Here is a 17920-nt window from a genome sequence, read left to right as displayed (position 1 = left end):
AAATATCCCCGCCATATTATAACCTGATATGTTACAATACATTTATTTTGAACACTGCAAAAACTCAAAATCCTATAAGGACTTACAGTTTAGACTAATTTAAAACTTAACTAGAATTTAAAAATGGCTTGACACGAATGGAAATTCAATTGAAACACGTGAGAAAAACACCTACAGTGGGGAGAACAAGTATTTGATACACTGCCGATTTTGTTGGTTTTCCTATTTGCAAGCCATGTAGAGGTCTGTAATTTGTATCATAAGTTCTCTTCAACTGTGAGGGACGGAATCTAATACAAAAATCCAGAAAATCACATTGTATAATTTTTAAATAATACATTTGTATTTAACTGCATGAAATAAGTATTTGATACATTACCAACTAGTAAATATTTTGGCTCTTAGTTCTTTTTTAAGAACCCCTCCTGTTCTCCACTTATTACCGGAAGTAACTGCACCTGTTTGAACTTGTTACCTGTTTAAAAGACACCTGTTTACATGCTCAAACAAACAAACTCCAACCTCTCCACAATGGCCGAGACCAAAGAGCTGTGTAAGGATATCAGGGATAAAATAATAGACCTGCACAAGGCCGTGATGGACTACAGGAAAATAAGCAAGCAGCTTGGTGAGAAGGTAACAACTGTTGGAGCGATTATTAGAAAATGGAAAAAGTTCAAGTTGACGGTCAATCTGCCTCGTTCTGGGGCTCCATGCAAGATCTCACCTCGTGGGGCATCACTGATCATGAGGAAGGTGAAGGATCAGCCCAGAACTACACGGCAGGACCCGGTCAATAACCTGAAGAGAGCTGGAACCACAGTCTCGAAGAAAACCATCGGAAACACATTACGCCGTCATGGATTAAAATCCTACAGCGTACGTAAGGTCCCGCTGCTGAAGCCAGTGCATGTCCAGACACGTCTGAAGTTTGCCATTGACCATCTGGATGATCCAGAGGAGCAATGGGAGAAGGTCATGTGGTCGGATGAGACCAAAATTGAACTTTTTGGTCTAAACTCGGCTTGTCGTGTATGGAGGAAAAAGAAGGATGAGTACAACCCCAAGAACACCAACAACCGTGAAACATGGAGGAGGAAACATCATTTTTTTGGGGCTGCTTCTCTGCCAAGGGTACAGGACCACTGCACCATATTGAGGGGAGGATGGATGGGGCTATGTATCGCCAGATCTTGGCTGACAACCTCCTTCCTTCAGTGAGAGCCCTGAAGATGGGTCGTGGCTGGGTCTTCCAACATGACAACGACCCAAAGCACACAGCCAAGGCAACTAAAGAGTGGCTCCGTAAGAAGCATCTTAAGGTCATGGAGTGGCCAAGCCAGTCACCAGATCTGAACCCGATAGAAAATCTATGGAGGGAGCTGAAAGTCCGTGTTGCCCGGCAGCAGCCCCGAAACCTGAAGGCTCTGGAGAAGATCTGCATGGAGGAGTGGGCCAAAATCCCTGGTGCAGTGTGTGCAAACCTTGTCAAGGACTACAGGAAACGTTTGGTATCTGTAATAGCAAACAAAGGTTTCTGTACCAAATATTAAGTTCGATTTTTGTGACGTATCAAATATTTATTTCATGCAATTAAATGCAAATTTATTATTTAAAAATCATTCAACGGTATTTTTTTTTTGTATTAGATTCCGTCCCTCACAGTTGAAGAGAACTTATGATACAACTTACAGACCTCTACATGCTTTGCAAGTGGGAAAACCAGCAAAATCGGCAGTGTATCAAATACTTGTTCTCCCCTCTGTAAAAACGTGGTGTCCCTACACTATCAGTAACGGTAGCCGAAAATTACTAGTATATCTATACAACACTAGCGACGAGTTAGCCAGTTGAGGGCATGCGGACACAGCCTGTTAATGTGCTGCGGCACCCTCGTGCCCGTTTTGTTTTTCGTCCTAAATACTTGCTGAGAAAATGTGTACATGTGGCTTTCAGTCCATGTTAAAGTCCACTAACAGACGTCCCATGATAGTCTCCGGAGAGGTCGTATCCCATGATTCCTGTTGAACCTTGAAGCGTGGGGGAGGCACATGCCACACGTGCACAGGTTTTTTTTGTGCATGCATGTGCACACCTGCTCATGCAGGGGGGACGGAGTGCTGTTATCAGTGTTTAGGGCTAACCAAAGGGTAGACATACAATCAGGTCAAGGTTTAGGTGCTTAAAATAGACATCGTTCAACTCGGTGGGAAGGGGTGTACAATCTTTTTTTCTCTGAGGGACGATTACAGAAAAAACGAGGGCTGCGGAGTCCGACTTTCATTTGTTAAACACGGCGATGTACAGCATAACGTTATGTCGAACAGCACTAATATAAACAGAAAAACAAACAATTTTCATTCTTTGTTGTGATTTGGAATTAGTCTGTTCCTAGTAGATGTCCAATCCGTTTGAAGTGGGAGGGACTTCAAATGGCAAATGCCAGACGAGTTCCTTTTCCTTTTGGGCATTGATTTTGGGTTACTGAAAAGGAAGTGACTCAAAAATGTCCACAAATGAATAGCATTTAAGCTAGCTGACTTTTGCTATGCAAGTTAGCCAATTGTTGTAAACATTAGCATTACATAGAATGTAAGCTAGTTAATGTTTCCTGTGCAAGTTAGCCAATTGTTGTAAATATGAGCATTATATAGCATTTAAGCTAGCGGACTTTTCCTGTGCAAGTTAGCCAATTGTTGTAAACATTAGCATTACATAGCATTTAAGCTAGCGGTGTTTTCCTGTGCAAGTTAGCCAATTGTTGTAAACATTAGCATTATATAGCATTTAAGCTAGCGGACTTTTGCTACGCAAGTTGCCCAAATATTGTAAACATTAGCATTATATAGCATTTAAGCTAGCATACTCTTGTTATGCAAGTTAGCCAGTGGCGTACCGCACGCAGGCTATTTTTAGACCCCGACGTCGCATCGTAAAGCGGAAGTAAAGCCGAAGTGGGACATTATAGACACACCCTCGCATAGACCCAATGTAATTAGTGCTACTTTTCTACGGTAATCTTTCAAAAACAAACATGCCGATCACGCATTGCTTTTTTGGAACTTGTAGAAACGTCTCTAGACATTAGCACACATGAAGGATGTTTTCTTGATAAGTTTCCGGAAACCAAAAACTCGGGGAGAAAAAATGTGAAGACCGAATCAACTTGCGCGGACTTTAACACCAGCTCGGCGAATCCATTCACGTTTCATATGCAGTAAACATTGTTGGGTTGGCATGGTCTTTCAGAGGACAGAGGTAAGCCATTTTTATATTTTTAACTTATTTTTTGAGCGTAACGTTGTGCCGTACTGCTTCTGTCTGACAATGAATGACCTGAAAAGAATTACAATGGCATCTGACTGCCACTGTTACCATTTCTGTTATATATATATATATATATATATATAAAAAACTTTAGTAAGGGGGAAGTGTAAATAAATTATCGGATTAAGATGTGTTATCAATGAAAAAATTAAAAGTGTTCGTTGGCTGTCACTGAGTAGCATTTGCGATCGCTACACAAAGCTAACTAAATTACCCCCAAGAACGGTAAGAGACGTCGGACAACCAGAGGATATATAAGAAAGACAGGTCTGATGGTAAAGGATAGCTTGTTGAAACAGGAAAATGTCATTGTCAGTCGCGTCGATAAAAAAAAGCTAAAGCTATGCTTAGGTCGGCTCGTTTTTTTCGTCTTTTTCAGCCTTCGACACTCAAGCCATCTCTTTAACTGAACATTTGTATGTTCTTCCACATCTTTGACGGTCAATTTGGCACCAGGCATATCATTTTCGGAGCGAATTGGTAGGTTTAGCTCTGTAAACATCTCCTTCGTACACGATTTCCATTCATTTCCTATTAGGGACAAACGGTGGCTTGTCCCTACTTAGCAACAGTACCTAATGTCATGAATATTAATGAGCGGAAGTGACGTGTTGCTTGTGGTACGCCATTGTTGTAAACATTAGCATTACATAGCATGTAAGCTAGCGGACGTTTGCTGCGCAAGTTAGCCAATCGTTGTAAATATGAGCATTATATAGCATTTAAGCTAGCGGACTTTTGCGATGCAAGTTAGCTAATTGTTGTAAACATTAGCATTATATAGCATTTAAGCTAGCATACTCTTGTTATGCTAGTGAGCCAATTGTTGTAAACATTGGCATTCCTCAAGCTTGCGGACTTTTGCTACGCAAGTTGGCCAACTGCTGTAAATATTGGCATTATATAGCATTTACACTAACGGACTTTTGCTACGCAAGTTGCCCAATTATTGTAAACATTATCATTATATAGAATTTAAGCTAGCGTACTCTTGTTATGCTAGTTGGCCAATTGTTGTAAACATTAGCATCATATAGCATTTAGACTATTGGACTTTTACTATGCAAGTTAGCCAATTGTTGTAAATATTAGCATTATATAACATGTAAGCTAGCGGACTTCTCCTGTGCAAGTTACCCAACCGTTGTAAATATAAGCATTATATAGCATTTAAGCTAGTGGACCTTTGCTATGCAAGTTAGCTAATAGTTGTAAACATTAGCATTATATAGCGTTTAAGCTAGCGTACGCTTGCTATGCAAGTTAACCAATGGTTGTAAACATTAGCATTACATAACATGTAAGCTAGCCAACTTTTGCTGTGCAAGTTAGCTAATTGTTGTATACATTAGCATTATATAGCATTTAAGCTATCGGACTTTTGCTATGCAAGTTAGCCAATTGTTGAAAACATTAGCATTATATTGCATTTAAGCTAGCAGACTCTTGCTACGCAAGTTGCCCCATTATTGTAAACATTAGCATTAGGCCTATATAGCGTTTAAGTTAGCGTACTCTTGTTATGCAAGTTAGCCAATTTTTGTAAACATTAGCATAATACAGCGTATAAGCTAGCGGAGGTTGTTTGTTTAAGTGCTTTACAACTTTAATAGCCAACATTTCACCAGGAAAGTCTGAATTTTAAATACATTTATAGGAAAGTCAATTACACGCAGTGACATTTTTGGCCACCGGGGACCCCCTTAGTCTCTGTGTATGCCTAAAATGAACAGGAAGTGACCTGTAAATTCCCACAAAACACGCTGTTGTCTCAGTGCCATTGACAGCACTCACCGTCTAATCCAGTCAAAATGAATTGGACGTCTATGGCTTTCAGTGGCAGCCAATGAAAGGCAAGGAGATCATTTAGGGTCATTTCACGTCATTTTTAAGTTGATTTTGGGGCATTCACAGGTCACTTGTTTTTGATTTTCTGATTGGATTTTAAATGCCTACAAGACATACTCTGGTTATAGTGCCATTGACGGCACTACACGTCCAATCCAGTCAAAATGAATTAGACATCTATCGCCGTCAGTGGCAGCCAGTGCCAATTTTGGGGGTATTTACAGGTCATTTCCTGTTGATTTTGGGTTGCTGAAGCGGCCCCCAAATGAATTGGAAGTGACTCAAAATTTACAGGAGGTCGCCTTTAAATGCATTCAAATGATTTAAAAAAAAAAAAAAAAAAAAGTTACCTTTTTAAAACAACCATTTCCCCCCCAAAAAATTCAGTCAATATTTGAAATATTATAAACAGACAGTTGTTTATAAAATCAAGAAAAAAACACGAAAGGTACAACGTAAACAGACTGGATTTTGTTTAAATAAAAAAAATATTCTTAATTTTTTGGGCGTTATGAATTTTGTGGATCTGTCTTCCATCATTTTAATTGGGAAAATTGAAATGTTGGTGAAATTTCTATAAAGACTAATAAATTTATAGTCTAAATGATTATAATAAGGATTCCTCGTATAGAATTTGTCTAATTTAAGATACAAGCAACAATGCTCACAATAAATGACTCTTACTCTCTGCGGCTATCTTCCGGCTGGTCAGGGAATTGCCACCAACTTCCGCTGATCAAATCCAATCAACAAAATATAATCTGAAAAGAAACACATCAAATTCAAAAAGACAAGAGGTTTTTTTTTGTTTTTATTTTAACAGAATTTCATCTATTTTCTCTAAACATAAAAATAAAGGACTTACTAGTTTTGGGAAATGAAGCAACTGCATTTTGTTTTTTTTCTTCTTTCTGGCCTTTGAATATTACACGGATGGAAGCACATTTTACAAAATTATTAGTATTATTACAGGCTGAAATACCGACAACAATTTCACAATTTCCCTCTACTGGCAAATCCTAACATACAGAAGGCTGCCCTCTAGTGGCTCTGACCTGTAATTCCTCCTAGCACCCATTTCAGTTCTGCGTATTTACCCCCCCCCCCGCCCTCCAAAAAATGAAATATGCACAAAACATTGAAAGCCAGACTTAAAATATTTATTGACATTAAAACTCAAATAAGGCAAATTCAAAAAAAACTTGTGAGCAAGGTGCTTTTTTACCCCCACAAAAATGTTTTGGCATTAAGGTGAAAACTATTGAACTCATTTTAATTTTTACATTTTTTTTTTTTTTTTTTTTTGCGTTTGTTTGATATGGACGGAGTGAAAAACAACTTGGATTTCAAGTAAAAACAAACCAAAAAAAAAATTTTTTTTTTGCAAATTTTCCAATTTTCTGCCTTCTAGAAGAAACAAAATAAATAAAATCACTTATATTTGTACATAATTACACACATTAACCAGACGGCTTGACAAAAAAAACGTTTTTTTTTTTTTTTTTTTTTTTTTTTTACAAGGAACCCTGAAAGTCAAGTAACTGCAAATGATGTGTAGCAAAAACTTTATAAAATTTATGTTTTAGGCGAGTTTGTACAGAGCCCATAAAGGGACATCGACAGAAATAAAATAAATTTAAGCACCACAAACAATCTGGTAAACATTAGCATAATGTAGCATTTAAGCTAGCGGAGCTTTGCAACGCAAGCTAGCCAATTGTTGTAAACATTAGCATTATATAGCATTTAAGCAAGCGGACTTTTGCTATGCAAGTTAACCAATTGTTATAAATATTAGCATTATATAGCATTTAAGCTGGCGGATTTTTGCTATGCAAGTTAGCCAATTGTTGGCAACATTAGCATTATATAGCATTTAAGCTAGCGGACATCTGCAATAAAAATTGGCCAATTGTAGTAAACACTAGCATTATTTAACAATTAAGACAGCGGATTTTTGCAATCAAAGTTGGCCAATTGTTGGAAACAATAGCATTATATAGCATTTAAGCTACCGGACTTTTGCTATGTAAGTTAGCCAATTGTTGTAAACATTAGCGTTATATAGCATTTAAGCAAATGGACTTTTGCTATGCAAGTTCGCCAATTGTTGTAAGCATTATATAGCATTTAAGCTAGTGGACTTTTGCTATGCATGTTAGCCACTTGTTGTAAGCATTAGCATTATATAGCATTTAAGCTAGTGGACCTTTGCTATGCAAGTTAGCCAACTGTTGTAAGCATTAGCATTATATAGCATTCAAGCTAGCGGACTTTTGCTTTACAAGTTAGCCAATTGTTGGAAAAAATAGCATTATATAGCATTTAAGGTAGCGGACTTTTGCTGTGCAAGTTGGCCAATAGCTGGAAACATTAGCATTATATAGCATTTGAGCTAGCTGACTTTTGCTATGCAAGTTAGCCAATTGTTGGAAACATTAGCATTATACAGCATTTGAGCTAGCGGACTTTTGCTATGCAAGTTTGCCAATTAGCATGTGAGATAGTGGACCTTTGCTGTGAAAGTTAGCCAATTGTTGTAAACATCAGCATTATATAGTACTTAAGCTAGCGGACCTTTGCTATGCAAGTTACCCAATTGTTGTAAACATTAGCATTATATAGCATTTGAGCTAGTAGACATCTGCTATGCAAGTTAGTTAATTGTTGGAAACATTAGCATTATTTGGCATTTAAGCTAGCAGACTTTGGCTATGCAAATTAGCCAGTTGCAACAATTGGCTAACTTGCATAGCCACAGTTGCTAGCTTAAATGCTACATAATTCTAACGTTTACCAGATAGTTGCTGGTGTGCACTAGAAAGATTGCTTAAATTTGTTTTTTTTTCCCTGTTGATGTCCCTTTAAGGGCTCCGTAAGTTTGCGAAAAATGCATTTTAAAAACAGGAAATTATCCCCCCCATCCAACAAAAAACTACTTTGGCTACATGTTGTAGGCCACGTAAACGGGGTCCAAACGATCAGCCAGGAAGCCGTCGCGCAGGTGCGTGCGCTGCTTCTGACCGCGCGAGTTGATGGGCACCGCGCCCACGTCAGCCACCACCACCACACCCACGATCAGGAAGTGCTCCTCCAGCACGGCGTTGGTCACCAGCGCCACCACGTCCAGCGCCTCGCGCTCTGACGCTGACAGCTCCACCACCGCCACCAGCAGGTTGCTCCACGAGAACACCGCGCTGAAAACAAAAAAGGGGTCTCAAACTATAGATATCTGGAGAAATTGTGTGGGAATGAAATCGTTGGAAACCTTTGCCCAATTACCACTGATATTTACAAGTAAGTCTGGCCCTGGAATTTAAGGAATTGAGTGATGAATTCATCTTTTGACGTTCGGACACAGTCGCCTTTGCCGTTGACGGATGTAGCTGTCTTTGGTATTGACGGACATAATTTTTTGCATTGACTGATACAGCATCTTTCGTGTCGACGGATGTAGCATTCTTTGGCATTGACGGGCATAGCCGTCGTTGGCGTTGATGGACATAGCCGTCTTCGGCACCGTTGTCTGATATAGCATCTTTGCCATTAACAGGCAACGTCGTTTTAGTAGATGACAGACATAGCCGTCTTTGGCATTGACGGACATAGCAAGTCTTTGGGGTTGACGGGCATACCCGTCTTTGGCGTTGATGGGCATACCTGTCTTTGGTGTTGACTGGTATTGCGTCTTTAATGTTGATGGATATGGCCGCCCTTAGCGCTGACGGGCGTAACAGTCTTTGGTGTTCACAGATATAGCTGTCTTTGGTGTGGACAGAAATACCCGTCTTTGGCATTGATGGACATAGGTTTCTTTGGTGTTGACAGGCATAGCAGTCTTTAGTGTTGACTGGCACGACCATTTTTGACGTTGACAGCATGGCTGTCTTTGGCATTGACATAGTTATCTTTGGCGTTGACGGACATAGTCGTCTTTGGCGTTTGTGGGCATAGTCGCCTTTGGCGTTGACGGATAAAGCCGTCTTTGTGTTGACATAGGTGTCCTTGGCATTGATGAACATAGCTGTCTTTGGTGTTGGTGGACATAGCAGTCTTTGGAGTTGACGGGCACGGCCGTTTTTGGTGTTGGCATAGTTGTCTTTGGTGTTGACTGACATAGCTGCTTTGTCGTTGACGGACATAGCTGTCTTTGGCACCGTATTCTGATATAGCATCTTTGCTGTTGATAGGCAAAGCTGTCTTTGTCGTTGACGGACATAGCAGTCTTTGTCGTTGACGGGCATAGTCGTCTTTGGCGTTAACGGGCATGGCCGCTTTTGCCGTTGACATAGGTATCTTTAGCGTTGACGGACATAGCCATCTTTGGCGTTGACGGGCAAAGCAGTCTTTCGTGTTGACTGGTATAGCATCTTTCTTGTTGACGGATATGGCTGTCCTTGGTGTTGACTGGCGTAGCCAGTGTTGTGTTTAGCCTTAACGAAAATGGCCGTCTTTGGCGTTGATAGACAGTCGTCTTTGACGTTGACGGGTAGTCGTCTTTGGCGTCATTGGACAGTCGTCTTTGGTGTTGTTGGACATAGCTGTCTTTGCCGCAGACTGGGATAGCGTCTTTAGTGTTGACAGTCTTGGCTTTGACGGACATAGTCGTACTTGCCGTTGAAGGACATAGTTGTCTGTGGCATTGATGGGCATAGCTGTCTTTGGCATTGACTGATAGTGCGTCTTGGTGTTGAATGATATAGCTTCTTTGGCATTAAGGGACATAGCCGTCCTTGCCGTTGACGGGCATAGCCATCTCTAGCTTTGACAGGCATAGTCGTCTTTGGCGTTGACAGATAAAGCCCTCTTTGGCGTTGACATAGGTATCTTTTGGCATTGACGAACATAGCTGACGTTGGCGTTGATGAGCATAGTCGTCTTTGGCGTTGACGGGCAAAGCAGTCTTTCGTGTTGACTGGTATGGCATCTTTCTTGTTGACGGATATGGCTGTCCTTGGTGTTGACTGGCGTAGCCAGTGTTGTGTCTTGGTGTTCACGGATATAGCGGTATTTAGTCTTAACGAAAATGGCCATCTTTGGCGTTGATAGACAGTCGTCTTTGACGTTGACGGGTAGTCGTCTTTGGCGTCGTTGGACAGTCGTCTTCGGTGTTGTTGGACATAGCTGTCTTTGCCGCAGACTGGGATAGCGTCTTTAGTGTTGACGGTCTTGGCTTTGACGGACATAGTCGTACTTGCCGTTGAAGGACATAGTTGTCTGTGGCATTGATGGGCATAGCTGTCTTTGCATTGACTGATCGAGAGTCTTGGTGTTGAATGATATAGCTTCTTTGGCATTAAGGGACATAGCCGTCCTTGCCGTTGACGGGCAAAGTAGTCTTTGGCGTTGACAGGCAAAGTCGCCTTTGTTGTTGACTGGTTGACATTGTTATCTTTGGCACTGACCAACACAGCTGCCTTTGGAGTCGACAGGCATAGCGGTCTTTAGTGCTGACTGGTATAGCGTCTTTCGTGTTGACGGATATGGCTGTCCTTGGCGTTGACAGGCGTAGCCGTCTGTGATGTTCATGGATATATCTGTATTTGATGTTAACGAAAATGGCCGTCTTTGGTGTTGACAGACAGTCGTCTTCGGTGTTGATAGACAGTCGTCTTTGGTGTTGCCAGTCATCTTTGGCGTTGATGGACATAGCCGTCTTTGGTGGTCGACTGATGTAGCATCTTTAGTGTCGACATTTTAACTGTCTTGCCGTTGACGGACTTGCTGATTTTGTTGAATTGTGCTATACAAATGAATTTGCCTTACCTAGCCTACATCCATCAACGCCAAAAGATTGATCAATTCCGATGAGAATCGGGGCTTAAGTTGACAGATTCAGATCCGGAATGTGAATATGAAGACAAAAAAAAAAAGAAACCAATTTTGTAAGCTACTGACCACTGAGCAATGCTCTTGTGCGTCCTTATGACTGACGTCTCGATGTCGCCGGGGTGGTAGCGCATCCCCCGAAGCTCCATGGCTTCCTCCAAGGCACCAACCACGTACAGCGCGTCGTGACGCTCTGGCAGAAGGACAGGGAAAGACAAGTTGAACGCGGCACGCAGGAAAGTGGGCGGCTCCCTCCGTCAGACCGCTGACCTCCGTTGGCGTCCTTGAGCAGTGTCCGCCGAAGGAATCCCAGGTAGCCCGTGCGCGCCCAAAGCGTCTGCGTGTCTCCGAAGCTCAAGCGCGCCGCCGAACGCCGGCCTTCTTCGTCCTCGTCGTCTCCGTAGGTACCACTCGAGTTGTGGGCGCTCTCCACCCAAATCTAACCCCAGACAAAAAAGCAACTGTTTAGAAGGTACTCTAGTCAGGCATTTTTTATTTTTTATTTTGGGGCATTTTTAAGATCACTTTCTTGTTAACTCATTGGGTCCAATTGACAGCGTGAGATGTCCAATCTGTTTTGACTGGGACCCTCCCAAGTTCAAATGGATTTGACATCTAGCGCCTTCAATAGTGTCTGTTTTTAATTTGGTATCAGAACAAAGTAATTGACTCAGAATCTGCATGTTTTAGTATTATGTATAAAGATGTCCCGATAGATCGGGTCCGAATACGTCATTTTCAAAGTATCGGAATTGGTAAAAAAATATCGGACAATGCTTTTTTAAAATATATATTTTTTAATTAAATCGTTTTCTAATTGTATTTAACGTTACAGACAAAATGTCTTACATTCATCCAGAGTCTTTAGTTTTGGCTTAATGTAGGGCCATCAAATTTATCGCGTAAACGGTGGTAATTAATTTTTTAAAAAATTAATCACGTTACAATATTTAATGCAATTAACGCATGCGCTGCACGACCCGCTCACGCATTGTCGCGTTCAATCTATAATGGCGCCGTTTTCCCTATATGTAGAGCTAACAGGCAGCGTAAAATGAGTAGAGAGAATTCTGGCAGTCTTTGGAGCCTCGTTTTAATTGGCTAAAGCCTTAAAATCCCTCTCTCAACAATTAAAAATATCGTGGGAAGCAATGTGGGGAAGAACGGTAGTGGTTGATCTTTTCCTTAACACCCTATGTTACTTCCCAACGCAGAGAAGATATATCAATTGGTGCCACTACGCACAGTCATGGTTGCACTTCCCATCATGCATTTGGGCAGAACAGTTAAATGGCTGCAGTATCATTTACTGAAAGCTCAACAAATACACTAGATGGCAATATTTAGTCACAATATACAAAGTCACATTTATCCTTTAAGAATTACAAGTCTTTCTATCCGTGGATCCCTCTCACAGAAAGAATGTTAATAATGTAAATGCCATCTTGAGGATTTATTGTCATAATAAACAAATACAGTACTTACTGTATGTACTGTATGTTGAATGTATATATTAGTCCGAGTTTTATTCATTTTTTTCTTAATGCATTGCCAAAATGTATATGATCGGGAAAAATTATCGGGAATGATTGGAATTGAATCGGGAGCAAAAAAAAAGCAATCGGATCGGGAAATATCGGGATTGGCAGATACTCAAACTAAAACGACCGGGATCGGATCGGGAGCAAAAAAACATGATCGGAACAACCCTAATTATGTATGTGGATTATTTCAAAGCTGAAACTGTCCTCGGAGTCTAGTTCAAAGTGCAAGCGTACCTCGCCCAGGTGGGACTCTCCCATTGGTCCCTTGGTCTCCGGGTTAGCGATGATGATCCTAACGCCGGGAAGGATCTGATCGAGGGAACACAGAAAACGCTGTCACAAAAATACATACGCTACTGGTGTTAGGATTGACGTCTAGCGCCGTCAACGGCACGAAAACATGAGCATTTAAAGGGATCCTCTATTTTTAAGACAAGTAATTCTTAAAAGATAAATGTTAGTATGAGATATTATTAGAGATGTCCCGATCACGTCATTTTCAAAGTATCGGAATCGGCAAAAAATATCGGCCATGCCTTTTTTGAATATATATATATATATATATATATATTTTTTTTTTTTAATTAAATCGTTTTCTAATTGTATTTAACATTACAGACATAATATGTTACACTCATCCAGTCTTTGGTTTAGGCGTAAGGTAGGGTTATGAAATTTATCCCGATAACGGCGGTAATTAATTTTTTAAAAAAATTATCACGTTAAAATTAGGGCTGTCAAACGATTAAAATTTTTAATCGAGTTAATTACGGCGTAAAAATTAATTAATCGTAATTAATCGCAATTAATCGCAATTCAAACCATCTGTATAATATGCCATATTTTTCTGTAAATTATTGTTGGAATGGAACGATAAGACAAGATGGATTTATATATTCAACATGCGGTACATAAGGACTGTATTTGTTTATTATAACAAGAAATCAACAAGATGGCATTAACATTATTAACATTCTGTTGAAGTGATCCATGGATAGAAAAACTTGTAGTTCTTAAAAGAAAAATGTTAATACAAGTTATAGAAATTTTATATTAAAACCCCTCTTAATGTTTTCGTTTTAATAAAATTTGTAAAATTTTCAATCAAAAAATAAACTAGTAGCCCGCCATTGTTGATGTCAATAATTACACGATAAAATCAGTCGCACCCAAGCGCCAGCAGAGGGAAGCAAAACTCCGCAAAACACAATTAACAAGTGGGCCTTTCACTCTACAGTACTGTCATTTAAATCTGTCTGAGGTGGGCAAGTGCGTTAATTGCGTCAAATATTTTAAAGTGATTAATTTAAAAAATTAATTAACGCCCGTTAACGCGATAATTTTGACAGCCCTAGTTAAAATATTTAACGCAATTAATGCATGCGCTGCACGATCCACTCACGCATTGTCGCGCTCAATCTGTAATGGCGCCGTTTTACTCATATACAGAGATAAAAGGCAGCGTAAAATGAGTAGAATGAATTTTGGCAGCCTTTGGAGCCTTTTTTTAATTGGCTAAAGCCTTACAATCCCTCTGTCAACATATGAAAATATCGTGGGGAAGCAATATGGGGAAGAAAGTAGTTTATCTTTTTCTTAACACCTTATGTTATTTCCCAACGCAGAGAAGATATACCAATTGGTAGCACTACGCACAGTCATGGTTCCACTTCCCATCATGCATTTGGGCATGGCTACAGTACCATTTACTGAAAGCTCAACAAATACACTAGATGGCAATATTTAGTCACAATATAAAAAGTCACATCTATCCTTTAAGAATTACAAGTCTTTCTATCCGTGGATCCCTCTCACTGAAAGAATGTTTATAATGTAAATGCCATCTTGAGGATTTATTGTCATAATAAACAAATACAGTACTTGTGTACTGTATGTTGAATGTATATATTCGTCCGAGTTTTATTCATTTTTTTCTTAATGCATTGCCAAAATGTATATGATCGGGAAAATTTATCGGGATTGATTGGAATTGAATCAGGACCAAAAAAAAAGCAATCGGATCGGGAAATATCGGGATCGGCAGATACTCAAACTAAAACGATCGGGATCGGATCGGGAGCAAAAAAACATGATCGGAACAACCCTAGTAAATATTACAAAATATTGCCATTGATTTAACATTTTATGTGTTCCTAACATATTTTAGTACAAGAGAACAATTGTGGTTTATTAGCGCCTAAATCTATTTAAGGTAGAGATCATTTTAAAGCTAGTCCTCGTCATTGGCACGCAATGACTCACCTTGCCAGACTCCATAAGGGGCAAACTGTGGGGTGACCCTCTCTCCACTAGTCGCACCCTGAAAAAAATAAAACGAAAAAAATTGTCAAGGGGTTCAGTTAGCCTGCGTTAGCATGTGTTAGCGCACCTGTCGTGGCGCAACGCCCTCATGTCTACGAAGACGGTGGTCGGGTCGGGACTGGATGTTCCCTGAATAGAGAACACGCACATGCATTTAAATCACTGACTGCTATAAAGGTGATAGACAAACTAGAGTAGCCCTAAAAATCACTAAAAATCGACAGAAAGTGACCCAAAATCCACAGGAAGTGAGCTTAATATGCCCCTGAATAAACAGGAAGTGACCTCAAATTAACAGGAAGTGATCTCAATGTGAAATAATATTTTATTCATGTTTATAAAACACATAACTGCTGTGATACTATATTCATTGGTGCTTTGACTGTATCCATGTTTGTGTGCTCTACCTATTTCTTTGAACATAATACAAAGAGTTTCTGTGGACTCTCTTATCTGATTTTACTCCCTTTCGTGGCAGCCAAGGTCGTAACTCACAATGTTTTTCAGCTGAAAATCACCAGAGGAGGGCTGTAATAAGTTTCGTTTTTGCTTTCATAGTAGGTATCGTTTTCATAGTAAGCAACGCCCTTTGAACAAGCATATGTAAACCCTTGACTTGTGTATCCTCTTTGTACTCCTCCGTGTTCACGGCTCCTGGCCAGATCACGCCATTGTATATATAGCAGACATGTCCAAAGTCCGGCCCGGGGGCCAAATGCGGCCCGTGGTCAAATTTCATCCGGCCCCCAGCCTCTGTCATAAATTCAATAACGTCTGGCCCGCACACAGACTTAATGAATTGGTCAGCAGCACTGCTACCAGCATATGAAGTAGCTTACACACTAAATGCTGCTCCTCATTTACCCACTAAAAGGCAGCAGCACTCTAAGCAACATTACCTCGTGTGACCCTTTACTTACAATTTTCTAAAATGGCGATAATCAACAACAACAAAAAGCTGACTGCGTTGGCCGACGCTTCAAGGATAGGTGGAAATTTGACTGTTTTTTCACTAAAATACGCAACAACAGTGTCTGCCTCATTTGCAAAGAGACACTCGCTGTTTTTAAAGAGTTCAATGTGAGGCAATATTACCAAACAAGACACACTGACATGTACGACAAGATTACAGGGAAGATACGCAGCGAGAAATTGAAGCAACTTGAAGTTAGTTTGCAAAAGCCCAAGAGTCGAAAGAGAACGCCACACAGGCTAGTTGCGAGATTGACGAAATGATTTTTAAAAAATAATAAAGCAAACGTGACACACAAAATGGCTTGCTAAAATTTGCCTAAATATATTGTTCTACGTAAAGGACGTCAGCCAAGGTCGGCCCCCCACATTTTTACCTCACCAAATCTGGCCCCCTTTGCAAAAAGTTTGGACACCCCTGATATATAGTCGTCGAAGCAAGCAATCCTTGGCTGGGTCTGATTCATTTCTCTCATATTTGAGCTATCGATTGCTACTTGTCTTGGGGTTCAAACTCGAACTTCCCTGACACTCGAATTGTCCCAAAATCAACAAGTGACCCAAAAAAATCAATAGGAAGTTACCCAAAAAAATCAACAGGAAGTGAACCGAAACTAACGTAATGTGATCTGTAAATGCTCTAAATAAACAGAAACCATGACCAAGAATCAACAGATAGTGATTTGGAAATGCCACAATCAAAATAAACAACAGGAAGTGGCTTAGTAATGCCCCGAAATCAACAGGAAGTGACTCCAAATGAACAGGAAGTGACCCAAAATCAACAGGAAGTGAACTAGAAATGTATAAAATCAAACAGATGGGACCCAAAATTCACAGGAAATGATCTGGAATTGCCCCAAATTTTACAGGAAGTGATCCGATATCTACAACGCTCAAAATCAAAAGGAAGTGACCTAATATGTACAGGAAGTGAACCCCATATGTCCCCAAAACCAACAGAAAGTGACCCTTGAATCCCCTTATATCAACAGGAAGTGACCTGATATCTACAGGAAGTCTGATATGCGTCAAAATCAGCGGGAGGTGACCCAATATGTACAGGAAATGAACCCTAAATACCCCGCAAATCAACAGGAGGTGACCCCGAAGTCCCCCTAATATCAGTAGGAAGCGACCCAATATCAACAGGACGTGAACCTGAAATGCCACAAATTTTACAGGAAGTGACTCCAAATTAACAGGATGTGACCTAGAAAGGCCGAAAAATCAACAGGTTGTGACCCAAAATTAACAAGAAATGATCTAGAATTCCTCCAAAATGAACAGGAAGTGACCCAAAATCAACAGGAAGTGGCCTGAAATTATAGAAAATGACATAAAACAACTGGAAGTGACCTAGTGATGCTCCAAAATCAACAGGAAGTGACTCCAAATTAATAGGAAGTGACCCAAAATCAACAGGATGTGACGTGAAATTACAGAAAATGACATAAAACAACAGGAAGTGACCTAGTGATGCTCCAAAATTAACAGGAAGTGACTCCAAATTAACATTAAGTGACACAAAATCAACAGGATGTGACCTAGAAATGCCCAGATATCAACAGGAAGTGATCTGAAATGACAGAAAATGAGATAAAACAACAGGAAGTGACCTAATTATGTTTCAAAATCAACAGGAAGCTACCCAAAATTAACAGGGAGTGACTCCAAATTCATAGGAAGTGACCCAAAAATCAATAGGTCGTTACCCAAAATTAACAGGAAATCTGGAATTGCCCCAAAATGAACAGGAAGTAACCCAAAATCAACAGGAAGTGACTCCAAATTAACAGGAAGTGACACAAATTCAACAGGAAGTGATGTGAAATAACAGAAAATGCAATAAAACTACACGAAGTGACCTAGTAATGCCCCGCGATCAACAGGAAGTGGCCCAAAATCAACAGGAAGTGACCTAGAAATGCCTAAAAATCAACAGGTCGTTACCCAAAATTAACAGGAAATGATCTGGAATTGCCCCAAAATGAACAGGAAGTGACCCAAAATCAACAGGAAGTGACTCCAAATTAACAGGAAGTGACACAAATTCAACAGGAAGTGATGTGAAATGA

At 40.2% G+C, this 17920-nt stretch overlaps 1 protein-coding gene across 5 annotated transcripts in view; it reads right to left on the bottom strand.

The window, feature by feature from the left end:
- Positions 1 to 5654: 5654 nt before the first annotated feature.
- LOC130930233 (disco-interacting protein 2 homolog C-like) overlaps positions 5655 to 17920 on the bottom strand; it is a 98376-nt gene continuing 86110 nt past the window's right edge. For 2 of the 5 annotated variants that reach the window (XM_057858030.1, XM_057858034.1), the window contains exons 31-36: positions 14938 to 14999; positions 14811 to 14868; positions 12783 to 12857; positions 11275 to 11443; positions 11074 to 11197; positions 5655 to 8372 (exon numbers count right to left, since the gene is read on the bottom strand). In XM_057858030.1, the coding sequence (XP_057714013.1) occupies positions 8120 to 8372; positions 11074 to 11197; positions 11275 to 11443; positions 12783 to 12857; positions 14811 to 14868; positions 14938 to 14999 (741 nt within the window). In that variant the 3' untranslated portion in view covers positions 5655 to 8119. Of the gene's footprint in view, positions 8373 to 11073; positions 11198 to 11274; positions 11444 to 12782; positions 12858 to 14810; positions 14869 to 14937; positions 15000 to 17920 lie in introns of those variants that run through there. The other 3 variants (XR_009067017.1, XM_057858033.1, XR_009067018.1) reach the window with 3 other exon arrangements.

Source organism: Corythoichthys intestinalis, chromosome 14 (assembly GCF_030265065.1).
Source record: "Corythoichthys intestinalis isolate RoL2023-P3 chromosome 14, ASM3026506v1, whole genome shotgun sequence".
NCBI lineage: Eukaryota > Metazoa > Chordata > Actinopteri > Syngnathiformes > Syngnathidae > Corythoichthys > Corythoichthys intestinalis.
Note: the sequence above shows the minus strand (reverse complement) of the source record. Positions and strands in the feature narration are given on the sequence as shown.